Source organism: Notothenia coriiceps, unplaced genomic scaffold, assembly GCF_000735185.1.
Source record: "Notothenia coriiceps isolate Sejong01 unplaced genomic scaffold, NC01 NC01_scaffold00004049, whole genome shotgun sequence".
Taxonomy (NCBI): Eukaryota; Metazoa; Chordata; class Actinopteri; order Perciformes; family Nototheniidae; genus Notothenia; species Notothenia coriiceps.
In genome coordinates, this window is record NW_011336750.1 from 88247 (window position 1) to 112695 (window position 24449).

General features: G+C 40.0%; 2 protein-coding genes across 2 annotated transcripts; one reads left to right on the forward strand and one right to left on the reverse strand.

The window, feature by feature from the left end:
• Positions 1-744: 744 nt before the first annotated feature.
• LOC104941846 (zinc finger SWIM domain-containing protein 6) lies at positions 745-14679 on the reverse strand (the record flags this gene model as incomplete). The annotated part of the gene is made up of 12 exons (XM_010766995.1): positions 745-2476; positions 4340-4421; positions 4494-4657; positions 5241-5398; positions 6311-6446; positions 7960-8220; positions 9113-9259; positions 10052-10198; positions 10306-10482; positions 11637-11816; positions 14283-14433; positions 14527-14679. Coding segments are annotated over 12 exons (2619 nt in total), but the record flags the coding sequence as incomplete, so codon positions are not given.
• A 6403-nt stretch (positions 14680-21082) lies between these two features.
• On the forward strand, positions 21083-23957 carry LOC104941878 (carcinoembryonic antigen-related cell adhesion molecule 1-like). The gene is made up of 3 exons (XM_010767042.1): positions 21083-21328; positions 21697-21972; positions 23953-23957. Exons 1-3 carry the CDS (start codon positions 21085-21087, stop codon positions 23955-23957), a joined length of 525 nt encoding a protein of 174 aa, XP_010765344.1. The 5' UTR covers positions 21083-21084.
• Positions 23958-24449: the final 492 nt, after the last annotated feature.

The window sequence follows — 24449 nt, forward strand, 5'->3', positions numbered from 1 at the left end:
TTAAAGCACAGAATACAGTTCAGCTAAAACAAATGATAGACACTAACCAAAAGGTTGTAACCAAAGTTGTATTGGCGTATGAGAAAGGGTTGGTAGTTAAAACTACCATTTGGTTATTTTAAAGCATTAAGACAAGGCAAGAAAGAAGGCTGTTTTCGTATTCTAGAGAAAAATGAAATCAAAGAGGAGGAAAAATAAAGAGGTGAAACAGCCAAGAACGACAGTAAAGAGCAACTTTCTGTCCTGCATAAAGTCGGGATGTCAGAAGAAGAGGCGCGGACATAAAACAGCTTTTTGTGACTAAATCACTGCAGAAGAAAAACATGAAGGCAGATTTCACTTGAACATCGCAGCTGTGTGTTGTCGCTGCTCTGCCTCCACAGTGGTCTCTTTCTCTGGCCTCCTACAATACTCAATACACGTCTGTGTTCAGGAGAATACGCACGTTGCATGTCCACTTCCTGTCTTGGTTTCTGCAGCTCATTACATGTCTGCAGAGCCAAAAAGCAGCCTGTCATGTACTTCTGTTTTAAACTGTCCCCTGATGCAATGCAAGGCGAACATTTTTGAATTCCTTCTGATATGTTTTTGTTGTTTGTTTTCAAAAACCAAAAAAGTACTGCAGCTTCAAGTATTGTGCCTTACATAGAATATTCTGTCATAAATTAGTTAACATATACATTTTTTTTCAATATTCAGACATATACTTTCATATATACAGGACAATAAAATGCTTTTGTTCTCTTTCCGTTTTTTTAGTCTTTTTTTTTTTTCAAAGAGAAATCCCTGAGAATATATGTTTGACAGTTTCCACAAGACAGCTTGTTTTTTGTGTTTCTGTGACGGTAAAATAAGCATACTGAATGTTTGAGACAACACTGCAAAGCCAAAATAATCAGCCTTAAGATGAAAACTAAATTGAATCCAGTAAAATGAACTCTGATTTCGATTTTTTCTTTCTCTTCACCGATAAGTTGGCCGATGACTCAGAGGAGGAGCCAGTAAAGCTGGATCCTTTTCATAAGAGGTACTTGTCACTTCAGATGGAGTTTCTCCATTTGGTTTAAAGCCATTTGTCTTTTTCTTTGAGGCTGTTGAACGTTAGCTGAGGAAAGTAGGAGGAGTGCAAGGTGGACATTTTGCCACTGGACAATACAGTATAATATACTCAGTGTAAAACTCTTACTCTCTCGCTTTCATACATATATAAAGGGAAACACACAAACTTCCATGAATTGACTCCTTCTGCAAACGTAATGGTTTTATACACATTAATACCGGCTGTTGCTTTTATGGTTTACAGTGTTTTTTATCTTCAATTCCAAACTTGTCATTTTAAGGAGAAAATGAGCCCTAAAACACATTTTTATATCTTATTCCCATTCTCCAGGGATGTCCAGTGCTCCTGCTTGACTCACAATGAAAAGGAATATTCCTTGGGATTGAATGGGACCTTTTCCACATCACAATCACCTTCAGGAAATTGTGTTCATTATCACATTCGACCCCACAGTGCCAAATCCTGGGAATAAGATTTGCATGAATGTTGTTTTTAGGAGGACTTTCACTTCAAGTTAGAAAGGATGTTAAAAAAAAAAATGTTGGCCATTTGATCAACCAAATCTCTCTCGAACGAGCATCATGAGTTTCTTCTTGCCCTTGTAAATCTGCTTCAGGTTGTCTATGAACTGTGTGAACTGGATGTGTCCGTCGTGCGCCATCAGGAACGTTTCTCTGGCTTTACTGAGGAACTCGATGAACTCGCTGTAGTGGCGTGGGCTGATGTGTGTCAGCCGAGAGTGCGTGGTGTTGATGTAGGCCCCGATCGTGGCGTCCAGCAGCTGCCTGAGCGGAGCCTTATCGAGAGGCATCAGCTTTCCAGAGTTCCTGCGACTGTGCAGCGAGACAATGCCCGGCGTCGTTAACGTGCACCGCCGCAAAATGTCTGACAAAACGGTGGCACACTTCACGCTCTTCACCACCAGGGGGATGACGGATGCCAGTTCATTTTTCCCCAAGGAGTGACTGAGAGCACAAGCCCAGAGCACGTCGTTGATGGCCGGGTGTGTGTCTTGGTTGTAGCTGAGGTTCAGGTGAGTCATGGCTAACGTTGCTAGTTTGTACGCCCTCATAGGATAGCCGCGGTGCTCCATGTAGCGCGCTATCGTAAACAGCTGTGTGTAGTTCATTCCCGTGGAGGCTGCGTCCAGTACAATCTGATAGGCTGTCTCGAAGGCAATGTGGTCCTTCTCGCAGAGTGTGAGGGCCGACAGGGCACAGTTTTGGGGGTCCTTCATGGCACACTGCAGGGCCAGGGTTCGGGCGGAGTTGGCGAGGTTCTCCTGCTGATGGCTGTCCAGATGCAGGCGGACGATGGTGCTGTTGGACATGACGGTGCTCGCCACGACACTGGTGGCTTCGGTGGGGGTGAAGAGGGTGAACCAGCTCTGCATGATGCTGTCCAGCGCAAACACACCTAGACAGAGGGGTAAAGAAATGTCAGTTAAATAATAAAGACCTGGCGGAAAATGTTTATAAAAGTTAATGTTGGTGCTCCCCAGGGTCCAATCATAGGTCCTCCTACATTTCATATATAGGCCTTTTATATTTTTTACTGTTTTCCCTATACATGATAACTTTTTTCCCTGTACTTGTGACAGTACCCTGGTGAAATATATTGTTGGGAGTCCTTGAAGGATAAATCGGTTGACATTGTGGATGTTTCTATTGTCAACAAATCTCATTTAAAAAACAAATCAGTTTTTTTCTGATATTTTTGAAATATTATATTGTGATGTTTTTTTTTTTTATATATGTATGTCCTCTGTTGTCTAAAAGACAAGCTGGACAACTGCGAATGTAAGCTGTTGGTTTTGGTTATTTTTATGGAATTTGTTGACTAAAAGCTAAATGGTCATCAACCTAATCCATCAAATCCAGCAGCCTTGATCATATAAAATGCATATCGCATTTTAAAAAGCAAATGAATGTGAAAGTACATTCATACTACCAAAAGACGTATTCTTTTATTGTATCTTATTATTTTTAAAACATAACAACTATTAGATTGACTGATGCAAGAATCACAACAGCGAATTTATATTGAAATAAATGTCCGAAGCAGTCAGAAGTATTGCTACCCCAACTGTGTACCAAAAATCAAAGGTTTCCAAAACGCCAACAAAATAAATACGTCGCCAGTCTCACAATGACCTTTTACCTTGTAATTGGAAATTCCATTTCTAATTCTCTGACATTATATGGCTTGGCCCCACTCTACATCATCCACTGGCATGTTCTCAATGAGTCCATTCAAACTGCGCTCACAGAAACAGGGGCTCCTTGTTGCTCCCCCACATTCACAAGGAATCATCTGGGAGGAGGTTTTCCCCATACAGAGCTCCCTCCCTCCCTCCAGACACAGCTTCCTGTCCACTTCAGAGAAATTCAGCCAGAATTCAAGTCCAAACACAGGGTCCACTTAATCAACCAAAAGCCCTCAATCTTCCATAATTACTGCCCTGCCAGTCATTCATACCATCCCGCCGAGAGCCCTCCAAAACCCACTTTAAAAGTCTTGTCAAGGTTTCCCTAATTCGCTAAACCGCTTCACTGAACAGAAGACGTCCAATCATATCATGGGTGGATATTCAGAATCTCAGGGGTTGTTTTATTAAGCATAACCGAAATAAACTAAATTACCCGAGTTCTGTACATAGACTTTTTTTTGGTACTTGTCGTTCCAATTCATGCTACTTTACACATTAATACATGTATTCTGCTGATAATTTTTACAAAAAAGACCACATATATATTTATAAATTAACGTTACGTAAACCACCAAATATATGTATATACTTTTCCATTGGTGAATAAATTGAGGTCAACATGGCTGCCTACGTTATAACCATAGGTTATAACACATCAACAACAATTATAATGTACTATAACACACAACTTTCTTTTATTCAGAGTATTACTTCCATCTAGGCCAAAATGTATGCAATGCAGCAACATAACTAAATGGTTGTTTGAGGAACAACAATCCAACCCAAACGTGTTACCAAGTCCATCCTCTTTTACTTAAAAGCTTTTTCTCTTGTTTGAAAATATGAATAAACGACATTAATCTTCTGAGTTGTAAGACTTTTGTTTGGATATCATCCAAACAGCGTTATGTTAGAAACTAATTTATAGTGGAAGTGACTGCCTCTGCAAGGGTGGTGGAAATGTAAAGACCTATACAGTCTATGGTAAAGACTGATTGCTTCAAAAATAACTTTATGTGGTGAATCTGTCCGTTACTAGAGCGAATACATGTTTCGTTGGGAAACCTCACCTGCTTCGGTTGCACAGGTCACCAGCCATCTCACCATCTCCCTCCGCCGCCAGTTCAAGGTAGACAGCGTCATTCTCATCACCTGTAAGAAACACAAGGTTAGCTGTCTGTGTGATGTTAACTTTGTTTCTTTGTGTGATGTGTGTTTTTTTACCTGAAGACCCAGCTCCAGGGACACTTTGAGCAGCGTGATGTCTGGCAGGCTGTCCATGAGCGTGGCGATTTTGAAGGCATCCTGGGCCAGTTTGAAGATGTGGGACGAGGAGTGGATGTTCTTCTGGATGGACTCTAACACTGTTTCTAGCTTACGAGCATCACCTGGGAAAACAAACAAAAGCATAAGTCAATCTCAACTTCCTGCAGGTGAAAGCCTCTTACTGTGGATGTGACAACCTCCAACACATCACCACGAAAACTAATTCAAGGTCTACAGAATTCAGTTGCATAAAATAAGGCATACCAAGGGATTGAAAAATCTTTAATTAAATGTACACAGGTTTTAATCTTTTTTTTGTCTGTTGTAGGCATTTACAATATGTAGTTATTTGAGATGCTAAACATTTATAAACTCGACTTTTATTGCGGTCAACTCAAAATGGACCGTTACGAAAGCAAACAAATATTAAAAAATGTTGCAAAAACTGAATAAAGCTTCATTTGTTTTAAAAAATGTACCCATCCATCACTTCATTTTCTAGTTATCGGGTACAACATCAACATATTGTTTATCTAGAAATTTTTATTAAATACAACTGGGAAGAAAACAAATATAAATGCCCATGATTTGAAATGCTTATTTTATAACTGTATGAATGCCACTACTTGAGCGTGGCACATAGTATGAATAATAAAGGATAAGTCAAATCCACATAAACACTGTCTCTTAAGGTTGTGTGTGTACCTTTAGCAGCAGTTAGCATGGTGGAGGCCAGTTCACACTGCTGGGTCTCGATGTGGCTGAGTGTGAACCAGCGGGGGAGGCGGTTGGGCATCACGGACACGATGTGGTGAGGCCGAGACAGATCGGCAGAGGGGGCAGTGGACTCCAGCACCGGCAGCCTGAGCACAGAGGACAACACTTTATTAGATCTTTATTAGATGGAAGCACACAGGAACGTATATATATATATATGAGGTAGGAGTAGTTTCTTTTATAGAACCAATCAATAGTTCTCTTCAGGTGGAGCTTTGCCTCGAGCTACGCTAAGGAGGAGTTTAAAAATAACATCTCAATTTGTGTTTCCCTCAAACACTCACAAAGCTGCTGTGAGCTGTGATCCTCCATTTTAATATTTCCTCTTTTGTAATGTTGGTAGAGCAGACAGACATTTTTGTAAAACTCTTGGCGGTCAGGAAGAAAACCAACAGCATCTATTTATTATTCACACATTTGTTATAAAACTCAGCAGCTTGAATTATTTAGTGAATATTCCAGGAAAAGGAGGTTGTCATTAAACAGTGTCCCCAATAGCTTTTATTTTCCTCTGAGCTTCTGCATCACCCTCATTCAAACCCAAACTTAAAGGAGGAGGAGCAACATGCATTAAAGTTGTAGTTCAATCCAGGGCTAGAACTTCCCGTCTCTCACTCTTTATTTCTGCTTCTCCTCATTTTGTGTCCACACTAAGGTCTAAATGCATATTTCTTTACTCATTTCACCCCTTTGGAAATCACTTTTCTTTCCCCAAAACACTTTTCAAGGTGTGTAAAACAGCATCTTGTGATTTCAGGTTCTACGATAAATACTAAGCATTTTGAAAATGATGTCACGTAGCAACTCTAAAGTTAATAAAAACTTTATTTTTCCTGAAACTCTCCTTGTGATTGGTCATTTTAAATGTCAATATAGCCGTATAAACAGCACGCTTTTTACTTCTGTTTGGAAGGGAGCCATGTAGAGTTATTCATGCATGAGACCAGCATGTTAAATTGAGTAAAGACAGCTCTTAAAAAGGAAGGTGTCGTACTCACCGCATGGCCCTCAGTGCAATGTTGTACGTCAGTTCGACGTCATGAGGTAGCAGGGAGGTGAAGAGATACTTGGCAAAAGTGTGCATGGGGACGCTTTCTCTGTAGAGTATTTCCCCCAAACCACTGTAGGGACCAGCTGCAGGAACAACAACAACAGGACATGATACATGAGTTCAGTCTGTACAACCTGCAGACAGATCAATGTACAAACACAGAGCTGCATGCTCACATTTTACTGCACAGCGACCTCGGTCATAAGATTATTTTACACTCTGACAGTCAGCAAGTTTGATATGGCTGATTTAAAAACAGCTATGACTCGCTGTGTATCAGGACGACCATCACTCCCTTGGTCAACCTCCACAATCGTACAGGGACTTTTGGAATATTATGTTAGGGAAACTTCCAAAAGAAACTGCAAGAATCATAAGTTTAAGGGTTGAAATAATAAATAACTTTAGCTTATCATTTGTAGAAAAGCCCTAGAAAGAAAGGAAGACATGGGGGATGATGGATTACCTGCCCTACCAGGTTATCTACTGGGGTGCATATTAATGCTTTTCTTTAAGATAATAACTCAATTATAGATTAGAGCAGTTGCTTGATCTTAAAAGTATCTCAATATTTTAAAGGATTAGACTAGCTTTAGTGTTTTCTTTTGCTAAAAGTACCAAAATCAACGATGTGTTAGTCTTTCTCTAAAGACTTATTCAATTGCCTACTTGTATTTTATTTTTCAAAATGAGGAATATAAATCTGAATATTAATGCTTTAATTATAAAAGATAAACTCATTGTTGGTCTTGATCTTTGAAAGGGATTTGTTGACAAAATGAATAACGGACTTCCTGTGGGCCTCACACGCAGAAGAAGCCAAACGTGAGAGGTCGAGCGGCTCTATCATTAGTGGCTTTGGAGAGGAAGGGCCTAGAACCATGACAAGCCACAACTCACACAGGCTTATTATACCCCTCTGTACACATTCATGCATTCATTCACACAATGTCAGCAAACAGAGGGACAAAGCAAACAATACACTCACACAACTGAATACAGAAGTACAAAGTGTAAATGTACACATGCTGCACAGAAAAGCACACAGTTAACACAACACCACACACACTTAACAGATCATTAGAGCACCAACAGCTGGTTGTGGGTCAAGGAGTGAAATATGTATCTGCTCGATGCATTTAAAAACAATCGACATTTTAGGAAATGCAATTGTTAGCTCTATTTCGATTAAGTTTGTTAAAATATCAAAGGTCCAAATATTTAAATGTCAGAACATTCTGGTGTCTCAACTCTTTCTCATCCCAGATGTATTCATTCATAAAAGATTGTAAAAATATTTAAGTCATTTCAAACTACTCCTTTTCAATTGAACAGTCTGCTAAAGTGCTGAACTAAGGTGGTGAACACGGTACAAGTGCAGCATCGCAGAGATGACGGTATAGTTTTGCACTTTTATCATTTCGTTTTTTGCTTTCGTTTTGACGGTTTGTTATATCTTGAAATTGGATGATTGTAAAACTCATCAAACCCAAATATATTCAATTAATATCCTGAGACAAAGAGCAGCAGCAAAACCTCCCAACCAGAAAATGCTTTACATACATTACAATGCTTCGATCTCAGCCCCCCACTCACCCTCTAGCAGGAAAGCGGCTTGTTTCCGGAAGATTTTCACCAACGTATCGTCTAGGTCGATCTCTTGGAGCTTGGCCAGTAGCTGCTCTTCGTTGCGACAGACCTTCTCCTGAGCGTAGAGGCCGTCCGGCATCACCCTCTGCTGCCCCAGGCCGATCAGGGCCGTCTCCACGGCCAGCGACACCAGCGACTCCCCCTCCTCCAGGAAGCGCTGCGTCTGCAGAACCGGACGCTCCATCCTCCGACCTGCACCCAGAGGACCTGAGGGGAGGCAGAGGGGGGGGGAGATGTTAAGGGGGGAAAGATGTTCCCTTTGGGAGGCGGATCGAGCAGAGTATTGATCAATCTATTGATCTATCTGTTCTTTTCAGAGTGAGTATCCTCCTGAGGACCGTCATCATGTGTTTTAATGGCATAATGATGTCTTGGCAGACCTCACAGTCCGTCCCAGGAGGTTAAAAGTCCCTAGTGAACACACACACACACACACACATATGAAAAAACAGAGTGCTGGAAGTCCCAATTGAAAACTTTCACAACTTGTGAAAAGGCTTTCTTGGTTCACATTTAGAAGTGAAACAAATGAGTGAAGAACAATCCCCGTCCTTTCAGTTTGTTGAAATTCTTCTCCTCGCTGAGCTCTCTGCATAATTAATGCATTTTAATTGGAGTGTTTTTCCTGCTGCATTTCTTATTCATGAGCTGTTATTGGAGGATGACTACGGGCCAATCAGCACGTCTGTGTCATCACTGCTGATTGCAACCTGCGGGCCTTGAGCTCCGACAGGAAGACGCAATCAATGCAATGTAAATGTTGGACGCACACTCAGTGTGTTTGTGTAGTGTGTTGAAGTGCATTTCCTCAAGTTCTGTACTCAAGGGCCATTTTGGAGGTATTTCAAATGAGTATTTCCTCCTTTTTGACATTATACCTTAAATAAATTACATCTCATATTATATTTTACATGTAAAATACACAATGAGTTCACATCACATTGTGTATATTAATCTGGTTTCTAGTTAGGGCTTCCTTCTAAGAGAGAAAAACTGTCATTTAAACAATGTTGACTACTTTGCAAATTTGTATTTTCAAATAGTTATATTGGTACTTTTTAATAAGTAAGCCTGTTGCCGTGGGTACCTCTGAATGTACCTGAGAAGTCTCGCAGTGTGGCGGCCCCTTCCTCGCTGTTCCTCCACGACTCCATCAGGGTGCTGATCAGGGTGCCAATGGGGTCCAGAGGGTGCCCCACCCAGCCCTCCAGGTTAGTGACAGATGTGGTTCCTTTATGGAGCAGCTCTGCAGGAACACCAACTCTTAATAATATATTCGTAATACTTGGTGATACCATCAGTAACACTACAGCTTCAACAATATTGAAGAAGTGGAATTTAAGACAGAGTGCAATTAAATACCTGTTTTAGCAAAGATATGTCCCAAGAAGGACAGAAGATCAGTAGCTACAATAAGACCTACAATTAATGCTTGTAATATAATTATTAAAACCAATTAACATGACCTGGACCCAGAAGAGTGGCAGAAAATGGATGGCTTGGTTAACAAATTAAAATATGTGTTATTATAAATTAATTTCTCACGGCAGCCGTCAACCATGTACAAAATAATTCAAATGATTAATAATGTGTTTTTTTTAAAAAGCCATTGTAGAGGAAATGCAACATTTTATTTACACCTTGTCTTTTAGGGAATTTAGCTGTTAGTAAGAACTTTCAAGACTGCAATATGGTGTCAGGAGATGAGACAGAAAACGTGTGTTTCAGCTCGTAGCAGAATATGATTTATTTGCTTTTTTCCTTCATCTTAGTGATACTTTTGTGAATGAATGAAGCCATTAAGGATTCTAATCTTATTTATTTTGCTGGTAAAATCGACAAAGAGGAAATGGAAAAATAAATACAAATTTAGAGCCCAATTTTAACATTTGAATGTTTTTGTGGGAAATGTATGTGACTTCCTTTTTAAAAGGTTTATTTCTTCTATGCAGGTTTGAAAATCTAAATCTAAATAAAAGATATAATAGCAAGTGTTAGAAATAGTAAAAAGCAACATTTAAATGTAATACAAACTGACCTTTTTTGTGAGTGCGGAAGAAGTCCATCTGTTTCTGCTGTTGCCTCCGCAGTGTGTTCACGATGGCGATGGCGAGCCTGAGTGCTTCTTTGGGGAAACCATGTGACCTCAGAGCGTCGACGCGGGCGCAGGCGGTCGGGACGTGCTCTGCAGGGAGGAACAACAACAATAAATACATCATATCTACTGTCATACACCTTTATTTTTATTCCTTTTCATTAAATTCCCCGTAAATAATGTGTCCTCGCTCTCACCGTGCCACAGGGGCCACCCTCGGGGGTCGAACAGGGAGCTGTCGAGGTTGTCATGGTAACAGTAGTGGATGTAGTGGTCCTCTGTGATAATGTGCTGAAGGTGGGGGTCCTGCCAGTGCAGGTCGCACGCCTCGATCGCCCGGGTGAACACGGTCCGGTGAGGCCGCGTGAGAGAGTCTGAGAGGAGAGAGGAGAGAAATGAGTCAGACGCTGTGAGGGGGGAGAGGGGAGGCAAAGATACTGTGTGAGGGGAAAGAAACAGTTGCATGCTGGGAAGTTACTTTAGTTTGTGCCACTGATTGGCCCAATAAGGTCAGCAGCAGCAGAGATTGTGAAACACGCTCAGGAAGGCTATTTATGTACTTTTAAACCTTTAGAAGACCGCTGCGATTTGAGTCAAATACTCCATCTAAGAAGTCATAACTACATATAAATATATTTGTATATTCAGCGAATCTTAAACTTTCCCATGATATAATTATATCTGATGGGAATCATGAATAAATGTCCATAAATTTGCTTAGAAATAATAAAAAAGGCACTTTCTTTTAACCAGACCGTGCATGAGAATCACATGTATTGTATATGTATTTTTCAGTATTAAAGTATTCTTGTGACAATTGTCTGTACATCTATGGGTACATTGCAAACAATGTGTTTATAGCTGGATCAGCATACTTTTAATAGTGCAGATTTGCCAGAATAAAAGCAAAAAGGGCCATAAAACAAGTTCACACAGAATTGAATATGTTGTTGCCCACAGCGTAGCTCCATGTCGACTCCATTGCAACATTATACTCCTTTTTGGGTTCTGGACATTTGAAAACTACTTATAATTACTTAGTAAGAGGAAAAGAAAGTAGCAGAAAAATTATTCCTTATAATATATATAATTGTTTTCTTAATTCTTGTCTAACTGCTTTTTTGTCTAAATATCTATAAAAAAAAACAATGCATGGCCAGTACAGACAAATCAGCAGCAGTAATAGCAGCGTCTCTCTTCCCTTTAAACCTTTTTATTACCAACTGATAGAAACGTTTGTGTGTCTGGGTTTTCTTTGATTTGGTGGAAAAGGCTGCAGGACCTGAAATGTGTTATTAGGCCCATTCTATTAGCCACACTAAAAAGGTAATAAGGCTCGCAGGCACAGAGATTGAAGAAAGGAGACTTGATTAAAAGAGAGGGGGGAGGGGGGAGAAAGAAACCTCAACAGTGTTAAAACAGAAGAGGGGGAGGAGGTGCTGCAGGAGGGAGGAGAAAGAAAAGCTCCAGATGTGATGTACGGGAGGATTTGGGAGATAAAAAAGGGGGGAGGCAGGTGTCATCTCACCTGGGTTGCCGGGGGGGCCCTGGGGTAGAGCGTTGGTCAGATTGGTCAGCTCGCTGCCATGGTTACCGTCCTCCAAGGGACACACGTCCACGCTGTTCCACCTGCGAAGCTGCCGCAGCCAGAAGCCCTTCTGCTCGGGCTTATAGTGGGGGTTCAGCACGATGCACATCCACAGGGCGCCTGCACACACACACACACACACACACACTATTTTTCAGAAAACAGTCCAAAGCACAAATATATATATAGAGAAATCTCACTTTTTAAAAGGATAGAATCAAAAACTGTTTTGAATTTCTGATAAATGAAAATGTTCACTAATCATGGTTTACTAATGATTATATAGGCAAGCCCACTGCGAGCTGGGACTATCACGGACTACACTAAATGGTTTCTCTGCTCATTAACAGAAACAAAGAGAGAAAAACACCAGTGGTTAGCACATTGTTATAACCATTCTTTTTTAAAGTACTTTAATGATTTATTGCAGGTGCTGAATACGAATAAAAATATAACCGCCATTATTATTTCCACGTCCATAGTGATGTTTTCAAATATTTTATATGATTTTTTTTGCAAAACCCTTTCATAGGTATTAAATATATGAAACAGAAAAAATCAGCAAATCCTAGTTTTGGAGAAGCTGGATTACCACTAATAAAATACATGAATAAAATATGAATAGTTGTGAAAACGTGAGCTAAGTTCAGCAGCCTTGTGGCTACAAACATGAAGACACTAGAGATAGATCTGAAAAGGAACACACATGAAGACTGAGAAGGAGAGAACAATGAACACGTTGAGGATAAATACGGGATGACAGATGACAAAATGAAACAGGAGAAGAAAAGAAAGGAAGTGAAGTGAGAAAAAACAGGAGGACAGGGAAGGGGGAAGTGAATGCAGAGGGAGGGAGGCTGAGGATGGGGGGAGGGGACGGGAGGAGATGGGCTTTATCCTCTGTCTCTTTGTTAGGGCTGCTTCAATGACAACAACGAGGGAATGGAAAACTGAGCGCTGAGAAAAAGATGGCAGACATGAGTGACGAAATGCAGAGCAAGAACATATAATGGGTTGGTGTTGGTCAGTGAGTGAGGGGGATATTTGGTAAAGAAGAACAACAACAACAGAGGGGACAGAAGGTGTGAAAGAAGACTATGGTAACATAAAGGTGGTCTAATTGAACATGTTGCATCACCCTATTGGTCATGAGCCAAGCCAGGCTCATTCTCAAGGGATTCTAACCCTTTTTTCATTCATAGCAAAGTAATTTAAGCTTTTATCATGTTCCTGCATCTAAAAGCGAAGGTATTTCTGCACAGGGACACCAGAAAACAGAAGATGTGTATTTGTATTTACATACACATGTATTCTGGGCTTTTTAAATAAAGGACATCTGATGATTTACACCAAAGAATCTGACATTTCCATTGAATCCAAAGCAACAATTTCCTGCACTCCAAAATGACGTGATTAAATGTTTTCTGTTGCTTTTCACATTCCAAAACCCAAACACATTAGGTTTACAAATATTTTAAAATGGAGAAATGCACATAATGTTCACATTAGAGACACTTATCCAGATATTTTTGCTTAAAAAAAAGGGAACTGAAAGACTATTTCCTTACACAAATGAGTTGAAGAACTCATAGATAAATTGCCTAATTCATTTAAAAAATGTCTTAAGAAACATGTATTTAAAGCACAATTTCTTTACATTGTACTGACATATAACTGGTATTCAGGATTGCTGCTGTGTCTTTGCGGATGTGTGTGTGCCTCTGTGCGGTTGTGTGTGTGTGTGTTAGGGCTGTACCCGAATATCCGAATATTCGTTCGTTGGAGTACAATTCGGGTTTCAATTTCGTTATTCGGATATTCGTTTTTTTGCCAAATTGAATTTATTGAAATCTCCAATATAAACGTAAAAGCTTGTGCCTCCTCGGGGGGTGCTAACACTTAACCATCAACTTTCTCCTTTACTTTCTCCGTCATATATATATACATACATACATACATATATATATATACATATACACAGATACATATATACATACATACATATATATATATACACACACATACAAATATATATATATACATAAATATATATATATACACACACACATATATATATATATGGACTTGATATTCTGTACAAACTGTGAAGTCCACTGAGACAAATGTAACATTTGTGATATTGGGCAATATAAATAAACATTGATTGATTGATTGAGATATGACTTTTTCTCCGTTAATCTCCGTCACGTTGTTTCCATAGCAACTACAACTTCCTGTCAACAGCGCTAACTCTCCTTCAAAATAAAAGCATGTCCATACAAAATAGGAAGCCAAGCCAAATTACACTTAAGACATACTACAACTGCAACAAAAGTAACAAACACAATGCAATATCTTTTCCAATTTCAAAGAACACAAATTGGGTTGTATACATTAAAAAATAACTAGAAAACAACAATACTGTAGAATAAATAAATGAATGCCGTGAATAAACCGAAATACACGTGTTGAAGCGGTTCGCTACTGATTACTACGCACACCCCCCCCCTGCGCGGGCCGAATATCTGACACATGGTATTCAGGACAGCCCTAGTGTGTGTACATCTGTGTGTTTGTGAGTGTTACCTAGTTCGTCCCACAGCTGCCTGTACTTGTCCGTCATGGTGGTCCCCTGCTGCCTCCACAGCGCCAGTCTGGGGTCACCCATGAACTGCTCTGTGATCAGCGTTAACATGCGCGCTCCGTTTGAGTCCCTCATCTTCAGCATCTCCCTCACCTGCAGAGACCAAGGGGCATTGTGGGTAAACATGGCCATTCAGCTGCTGCCACAATGCGGTGTGATGACGTTTGTTGGGAATGATTGTGTTACCTTGCTGAACAGCAAGTTGAGCTGCTTCCCCGAGCCGTGGTAGCCGCCCTGGGAGAGGAAGAGCTTGACCTGCTCCTGAACCTGCTCTTCGTCCAGGTGCCAGCAGTTCTCATCGTCCACGCTGGCGCCCGCCGTCGGGTCCGGAGCTCCTGAAACCAACAAAGAACATCAGTCAGGAACTCATTACAAGAGCAGGAGGTCATCAGACTGATTCAGTCATTCAGTGGCGGAGAAAGTCCTAAGATTTAGTAGCAATACCTCGGTGAAGAAATGTTCTGTTTAGTTGGATTCGATGTCTTAATTCAGTAAAAGTATAAAAGCCTTGGCATCAAAATATAAGTATTCATTATGCATTTTTCAGTATCATAATAATTGATTAATTAATACTACGGCATGAAAATGTGGAGCTAATATAAATATACTACCCGGAAGCTTTATATATATATATATAATTTTTTAGTGTGTGCGCGTGCGAAGTGCGCCCCGCCAATTTGTTTCTATGTGTCAGCACAAGAAAGGCTCTTGAGGCCTAGTACCAGGGCCGGTTCTAGACAATTTGCTGCCCTTGGTGAGATTTAAGGCGACATTTTATGTGTAAAGAATAAATGAAAAATCTCTACAAAAGACAAATACACTGCAAAAACAGAAACTTATTGACATAGGTAATAGAGGTCAAAATGGCTTCAAATGTATTCAGTATTGTATGAACATGTTTGAATTTGGGGGTGGACGTCAAATCCTCTAGGGGGGTCCGGGGGTATGCCCTCCCGGGAAGATTTTTTTTGAACATTTTACAGTAAAATGCTTCAATCTGGTGCATTTTGAGCACAGAATTACTAGAAACCTGATCTAGGGGGTACAACTCTAAAACGCCCATATGAAAAAGATCGGTTTACATTTTAATAATCAAATAAGTATGTGAACATAACCAATACCCTACCATAGCCAATAACAAATAAATGTAGGCTAACTTATTTTATTTTNACAGAATGGAGCTCAAATTATTTTTCTCTTGCGGGTTTACCAAAAGGTGAGTTCCTTTTTTTATTTCCTGCTTTTTAAACAGGTCTCCAGTACAGGTTAGCTGTGAGTGTTAGCGATGCTTGCTAATGTAAACAAATACCATATTATGTCCAAAACACGTCAGGCATTGTTTCTGATAGCAATTCTCTGTGGGTCCACCATCCGAAATGACATCATATCGGCAGCAAATCTGTATCCGCTCGTTGTACCCCCGTTTTTAAAAGATGTGGGTACGGAGGAAAAGAGAAAGGGTTTTATTTTCTGACGCTGCATGAGTTCTGCGACACACCGGGGACACATATTTATGTATAACAGACATCAAAAAGTGCATTTTGCATGATAGGTCCCTTTAAGAAATACCTACAATATAAACAGAGCAGAAGTTTATTAGACTTAAGTCATTATACTTTTTTAATTTGCCGAGTGCCGATTTAAAATGGTCCGCGGGCCGTATTTGGTAAAAAAAAAGAAGTATTACTACAGTACAGAACCAGAACGTAAAATGGAAATACTCAAACCTACTTTAGCAACTTTCCACCACTGCATACATGTGTTCAATTGAGACAGAAAAAAGATGTCAAGGATTTATAAAACATTTCACTGTCAACAAAAGCCTTTTGTGTCTTAGGTCTTATTTATCTTCATTCTGTGTGTGTAAAGATCTGCGGCAGCACCTGATAACTCGACTGACACACACAACAAAGGTGGTAATTAATCTCAGAGAGTGTAAAATTCCACACTGTGCCAAAGCTTCCATAACTCCACACCCATCACACCTCATTGTTAACAGTCAGATAACACTAACAACCGCCCCAGGGCCACATCTGCTCCGTGAGCGAACAAATCAAAAATTCAACCACCTAGGAGATTTGCAGGATGTTGCAGCATTTAAGCGTTTCCTCTCACAAATAACTAAGAGAAATGTGTTCAATCGTGACAGACAAGACAAATCAGATTACAGCTTGCTACATCATACTCTCGTTGGATATATTTGTAGAACAATAATATATGTAAACTAATTTTCTGGGGCTGTGTTTTTTTTTTAATAGTATGGCAATCTCAGCTCACAAATATTTTCATCTTTTGCAGCAGTGTGCTCTGTGGTTAACCGTGTCTCCTGGATATTGTGTTCATATTTCGTCACAGCACACAGGTTTAAAAATAATTGTAAATATGCCCCAATAAAGATTTGATCAGAACATTTGTAATGAAGACATGTGCAAAGTAACAAGATGTTCTAAGTTTCTGCATTATTTCTGACAATGTTCTTTATCTTTCTCGTACAATTAATGCTCTTTAAGTTATGTTCAGAAACTCAAAGCACTTTAACAAAGGTTAAAGGTTCCTAATGGAGTTTTTTCCCAGTAGCACTCTAGATTTTTTTACGAGTGCAATGTTTTGTTTGTCCACTTTTAAGCACACAAGAACGTAGGTGAGCGTATGGGTGACACAATAGACAATCCTGCCATACTTTCTCATGAATGCACTGAGCCATAGGTGACGGTACCATTCATAACAATGCAGAAATGTGTAAGAAAATGCACGGCAGAAGACGACCAGCACATTTTTTCATTCAAGAAGAAATGCACTCAACAAGGATACACGCAAAGTTGGGGAGAATGTATACTGTAGGACAGTGGTTCCCAACCTTTTTCATTTGGATTCCCGCTGTATGAAGAAATTAAAGGACGGCACGGAAGTGGAAACAATTCACAAAGGGATTAAACTGTTTAAAACACATGCTCAAAGTAAGCCGGATTTTGCCGATGCAGTTTATGTGGATTCAAAAGTCGTAAATAATCTACAAAATGGAGGAGACCGATCTGATCGGAGCAACTGTGACAAATAATCCAACTGAAACCGGCATGGACAATGACTATGTTTTAAAAATGCGCTTATCCAGAAAAGCCCGGACACTTTACGGGCAGAAGAAACATTTCTATTGAAGAAAGAATGATACATTTCTGTCTTTTTATGCCTTTAATAGCTACTAACTTGAATTGTTATTCAAATCAATTATTTTTTATATTTGATTGTAATGTAGAGACAAGGCTTTTAGTTACAATCATGTATTGCTTTACAATTCTATGTAAAAAAAGGTTGGGAACCACTGCTGTAGGAGACTGGTTGCTGTGTTTATATCACTGCAGCGTAATATCTTAGAAGGAATTCATGACATTTTCTTTGTAATTGATCAAAGATGAGACATACCGAAGGCATTTGTGGAACTCTTTGCACCTCTCTAGCGAGCAAACCATGAAACAGTTTGTTAGCAGAAAATGCAGGTCGTTTAGTTCCCAAAACATGTATCTTTTGTAAGGGCATTGACAACAGGACGTTGAGGTAGTAGGGGTGTCCAAATGTGTCATGTCAGCAGCCTGTGCTTCAGTCTGATTGATCCTGCATATGCGGTTCCTTGACCTTGCATCGCACTATGAGACCTGCATCCCTGTCATCGTCGCCCGATCTGTCTTTTTTTGTATTGACAACAAACAAAATGAATATATTCAGAATGTGTGATTTAGCAAATGGAGAGGTTTGTGTTGTTTTATGTTGGTTTTAAGGGGGAAGGCTTTAAAATGTTGGCTCAAACTGCTAAACAATAATGAATAATAATCATCCTGATAAAGAGGCCTGTTTATTTGTTTCACTAAAGGACTCCCAAGATGAAAAAGAATGCTCAACTTTGTTATTAAAGATTTGATCCACCCTGATAAATGGGTTTACAGTTAGGTAAACTGAGTAAAGTCTTAATATGAGTTTTATTCATCCCCTGTTTCATCCGTCATCCTCTGAACAGCTTTGCAAACATTTAAAATGGTCCTACTGGCAGGAAAAACATTGCTTAGCTTTTCATTTAACTGATGAAAAAGGGAAAACTCCAGTACAGCTGATAGTGTAACTCATGTATATTTCCCCCACATTTCTTTCAGAGCAATTACAAAAATTACTTCCTCTGAAAAACCAGAATATAAGCCAACAGTGTGAGACTGAAAAAACAATCTTATCTAACAATCATTGCCTCTGGATTTCAGATAAACCCCTCTCTCCTTTATCAAACCGTATGATAATTCTAATGCGAAAAAATGTAGAACAAGGGAATTCTGCGACATGATAACCTTGTCTTTCTATCTTACCAGGAACGTTTCATAGGTTGTAGGAATAGGACACAAGGGGCCATAACCTGTACATGTCATACTGGGTACATTACTTGTCCAACATAGAACATGAATCTGTTGTGCTTTGCATTATTGTGCAGTCACAGCTTTGCACATGCAGTAGATTGAGGCTGCAAGGAGAGGATCAGCACAGGTGAAGGTTGTGTACAGTGCAGATACTCTAAGAAATCAATGCTGGTTATACGTGTGATGGAGATGCTTTTAGGAATCCATGGCATATTTGTTTGTGCAGTACTGAAGAACTGAGTGTATTAGCAGAAGTGATGCATTCAGTTCTACTTCATATCCCTTAAATATGGTAGATACAGTTTGTTAAGATGCAGAAATAATACTGTAACTCACACGTATTAATATAGATTTTGCAAACACAGACTTCATATCATTATTTACAACTGTTGCATAGTTGAATGCACTTACTGTATATGTTTTGGACTGGGACTAAAAATCAGCCCGGGACACTCGACCGGCCGACCGGCCCTACTCGGTACCGCTAGTAAATTGTCAACGGGGTGGGTGCAAGTGAATTGTCCGACCGGCCCACTTCGGTACCGGCCCACCGGGAAATCTCTCGGTATTCCTAATGGCCAGTCCGCCCCTGTTGCCCAGGTGCACCGAATGAATTTCAAACCACGAAAGAGTTGGTTGTAGAACCTCCCATGAAACCACAACTGGTAAGGATCAAATAATAAAGATGTTTCACATTGTTTGTAGGAAAAAGTTAAAAGAACAAATGCAAATTATTTTGTAAAATAACTTGATATCAGAGGCAGGATGTCAGTCTGAACCGAGTGAACAAAGAAAACAGGGAGCAGGCAAAAATCCGAAAACATTGAAAAATACAAACAAAACAAACACAAATATGGTAGAAACAGGGAAAACAAGGGAGTGGATTAACCAGGAGGAACTCATTTCAAAATCGGGGGCAGGTGAGCATGAGGGATGAGGACATTCTGGGAGGTGGGAGACATACGAGGGCAGGAAATGAAGTTGAATACATTAGTATTTTACTAAATAAAATGTGAAAATTCAGATGTTAAACCCCCACGTCCTGACTTCCTTGTTACTATGTGGTAAGTCATTTGTGTACAAATGTGTACTTTAAACAATGAATTTGCTCATAATTAATATAACAGATGACTGCAATCATTACAAATAACAAGAGGTCCTCAGGTAATAAAGGCTTGTGCCAAAAAGGCTTGTTAACAATGCAACAAAGCTGATTCCAAATATGTCAAAAACATGTCCTGATAAACAAGCAATTTGGAATTCAATTGCTGAGCTACATGTGGAAATAATCTGGGCCTTGAAGAGCACAAGCAGAGGTCTTTTGGAGCTGCATGTGCACTGAATACAACAGGCTGTGGATCTAAGTTCGGACACCTGGTTAGGATTCCCCGCAAGCACCTTCTCCTTGGAAGCGTTTCAAGCATAAATTAATGGGAGAGACCAGCCAAGAAGGAGACGGGGGCAGAGCAGAACATGCTGTAGGAGTTACATCTCCATTTGAGGTCCCCCAGGGAGAGGTGGGAGCGAGTGTGGAGGGCAAAGGCGGCTGAACTGCTGAGCTTCCCCTGCTGCAACCCTGTCAAGGATAATAAGTACCTTGAAGAAGGATTGACAGATGGAGAATTGTTTGGTAGTTGTTGCTGTGTACTGGATTTCTGTTCCAATTACTTGTGTGTAGGCGAGTGGGGCGAACAGGGTTAAAATTATCAACAAAATGAAAGGTAGGTTCACGGTTTATTCCTGTAGATCGCACAATATTTTACAAACTATGTCGCGAAAAAATAGTTAAAGGTCACCTATTGTGCAAAATCCACTTTTTCCGTGTAAAGAGATTCTGTAAGTGTCAGGAAAAAAGATTCTCTCTCTTTTTGTCCTGATCCATTTATATAAAAACCTGTCTGAAAATGAGCTGATCAGATTTTGTCCACTTCATAACGATTTTTTGGCTTGTGTAACCATTAGCCAATCACCAGCCAAGGTAACCCCCTCCCACCTTATCACCTGAATCTCCTCCTAGAGCACCATTGTGTTCTTTTTAACAAAATCTCTCTCAGAGGGGTGTGGGGAGTGGCTCCTTATTTTCATCTAAAGTAACAGACAGAGAATCAGCACTTTTGAAACAGGGCTGAAACAGAGGGGATTATGCTATGCTACAATGATCTGTTTGGTATTTGGAGCCAAACACAGAGACATGTTTTGTATATATCTGAGACCTATAATATGTTGATGAAAAACAGTATAATAGGGGACCTTTAATATTATGTTCTGTAGATGCACAACGAGCATATTAATGTATTATATAAGTATTTTTAACCTTTTCAATTATTTTCTTACTTAAAAAGATGGCCCAATGACACCAGTGATTGCAGCACCTTCCATGGCTCTAACAGGACAAATGGTAACCCTCAACTGCTCAAGTGACTCTCATCCACCCAGTCACATAAGCTGGTACTTCAACGGATCCCTGCAGACTACCACCTCAGAACTAGTGATTGGACCTCTGACCTTCAATATGAGCGGGCAGTACAGATGCATGGCCCACAACAACATCACCGGCAAAAACAGCTCAGCTGACACAATGCTCACAATTTTGGGTAACTAAGTATACAATGATATGTTGAAGATTTTTGAAGGGAGGCCCTCTAGCCTGGCTCTATCCAAACATAGCAAAAACTAGCTACCTCCACTTCCAAAACTTCAACTTTATTTTAACATTTGCTTTTGCCAGTAAGTCTTTTCATATATTTTGGATTTAGCCAGGCTAGATGGTTTTGCATGATCCCAACAGGCTATGCTAAGCTAAGCTAAGCTAAACAACGTGTGGCTGAAGTTTCATACTCAATAGACAAATATGAGAGGGCTGCCAATGACCCCATTTACAACATGTCTAAATCAGGCTACCAATGTATTGTACATATTTTCGAGTTTAGCCAGCATCCTTTTGTTTTCTGTCTTTCCACAGCTCCAGTGACTATGGCATCAATAAAGATTGTTGGAGCTCTGCCAATCATGAACCACACTTTCACTCTGACCTGTGAGACAGCTGGAAGTGTGCATTATATTGGCTGGATGTATAATTTGTCCCAACTGCATTCTGATAACACAAAAAACATCTCAATGGACAACGCAACCCTCACCTTTAATCCTGTCACGAACGCTGACAATGGGGACTATAGATGTGAGGCAAACAACGCACTCAGCCACTTTGTCGGCCCCATCTTCTCGCTGGAGGTTTTCTGTGAGTACTCACTTTGCAGTTTAGCAACATGTTCACCCCTTTTGACGGGGGAGGACTTTTTTATGGAGCTATTTCAGGGTCATAAGTTTTGATCATTCAAAAAAATACAATTTATTTGAAAGTTCAAGTTTTTATCCTGAACTTTGAAAAATACAATGATGTATTCAAAACAAAAAAAAGTATTTGAAATAATTTTTCAGGTTGAATATTATTTTGATTCAGTTCAGCAATTTTTTTGAATAATATATTTATTTTCAGATTTCACTTTTATACATATTTTGATATTTGAATCCTTATTTTTTTCCGCACAGATTTTTCGTTTTCAGATTCAAAACAATTTTTTTTCAGTTTCAAATCTTGTTTTTTCAGGTTTCACATTGCTTTTCACCTTCAGATTGTTTTTCACTTTCAGATCTTTTTTTTTCGCTTTCAGATCTTTTTTTTTCGCTTTCAAACTTTTGGCCCTGATATTGCTTCGGGGGGCGGGGCTTACCAAAAAGTAGTTTGGCATCCTGAGTGACAGGCCTCCCTCTGTCATGTTGCCTTCATGGATGTTAGAAAACTAAGACCAGCGTCAAAGTTCCGTTAAGCGAGCTGTTGAGCATCGTAGTTGGCAACAATCAAGTACAAATAAACTGTGTTAGAATGTGAAATTACGTATCTGCAACGAGCCAGCAGGTTGTTCTGGTGGACCTGACGCCATCCCCCGCTGTCTCACGGAGAGATACCGCAGATCCTTCCTTCCTGCAGCGGTCAGACTATACAACCAGCACAGCCCCTAGTAGACCCCGCACAAAACAACACAGACTATAACACCTCTTGTTGATAAATACCAACTATGTGCAATATTTGCAGTATGTGCAACATATATAGGCCGTTAAAAACTGTGCAATATATACCTGGCTGCTAAATCCGCAGAACTGTCACAGGGTGTGTATTATGTAAAATGTGTAACTTTAAAAATATATATAATTTCTTTTTTTAATCTTTAATACTTTTTGTATGCATGCTTAAGGTAACATTAAGCTGTCTTTGGCTCTTGTCTGCTGTAACAATGTAGTCACGATGCTGAAGGCGAAAAAAAGTTGACCTGAGAAGATTTGAACTGAAAAAATAATTTTTTGAGAATTCTGAATGTATCTGAACGAAGAAAAAAAAGTATTCCAAAATATCTTGTATAAAGTGAATATGATAATTTTTATTAAAAATTGGCTGAACTTAATCAAAATAATAATAGGCTACAATCTGAAAAATGATTTCAAAATACTTTTTTTTGGTTTTTGTCTATTTTTTTTCAAAGTTGGTGAACATGGACTTAAATAAATTGTATTTTTTTTGAATGATCAAAACTTATGACCCTGTGGCCCATATTGGCCTTTTCTTGTTGTTTTTGTATCTGCACAGCTGATGTATAATGGCGTTCCAACATTGAACACAGGATGGAGTTCAATTTAATGATGCATAATAAGTAATCACCGGGGATCGGATCAGGTTGTGTGGGACGGAAGCCAACAGTGTTTTGAGCCGTGTCTGAGAAGGCCTGTCGAGGGGAGAGATGAGCTAAACTTGTGACTAAGGTAACTTCGGTCAATGTGCATACATTTGTATACAATTATACTTTGATTGATCGTAGTCTTTATTGTATTTATGTGAAAGTGTTCCCCTTCTCCCCATGTCTGTTGCCGTTGTTGTGTGGACGTGCCCTGTGTTGTCTCCTCCCCCACAGTTAATTGCTCGCCCCTTCCCTGTGTCCGTTGGGTCATTGGTTGTGCATTTAGGGCTCTGGGGTTTTCTGTTTGAGGAAGTGTCGGTGGCTGGTTGACTGTGTGCACAGGAGCAGCAAGATTGAGGATGTGAATCATCGTGGTATCTTAAATAAATGGCCGCACCCACCGGATGTGTATTTTTTGACCAGCTCTGCCTGCTGCCTCCTTGCTTGGTGGGCCCGCTCAAGTGTACGCTTCCCCTGTTTTGTTTCAGCGTGACTGGCGATGCCATATTGAACACATGGATGATACCTAGATGAAGTCCGACTCCGTATGGAGCTGTTTTTCGTCTGGAACATGGTCGACAAGGTCTCCCCGTTCATCCCTCAGTGCTTGAGTATAATTAGGGTTCAAATAGTCAAGCTAGCGGTAGAAGTTGGAAAATAGGGAGTGTACAGTCAGGTAGGAGTCCCATGAGGAATATTCGGCGTGTCGTCCATGGGGATTCAACTGTGCTGGGCTGAGGCCAGAAAGAAAGTCAGAAAAGAACCAAAATAGTTTGCTTGATGCCGTAAGAAAGTTTCCTGACAATGGTGGGAGTTATATTGGAGAGGAAGTAGCAGCGGCTGCTGAGAGAGGCTTAACAAGTGCTTGCTCCAGAGCCTTGAGCAATGATAATTAGTAGGGCTAGTTTTACTCCGAGATAAGAGGTAAGCATGGGCAAGCTGTAATAATGGTTCAATTTAGAAGTAGAAAGTACCGGATATTTGT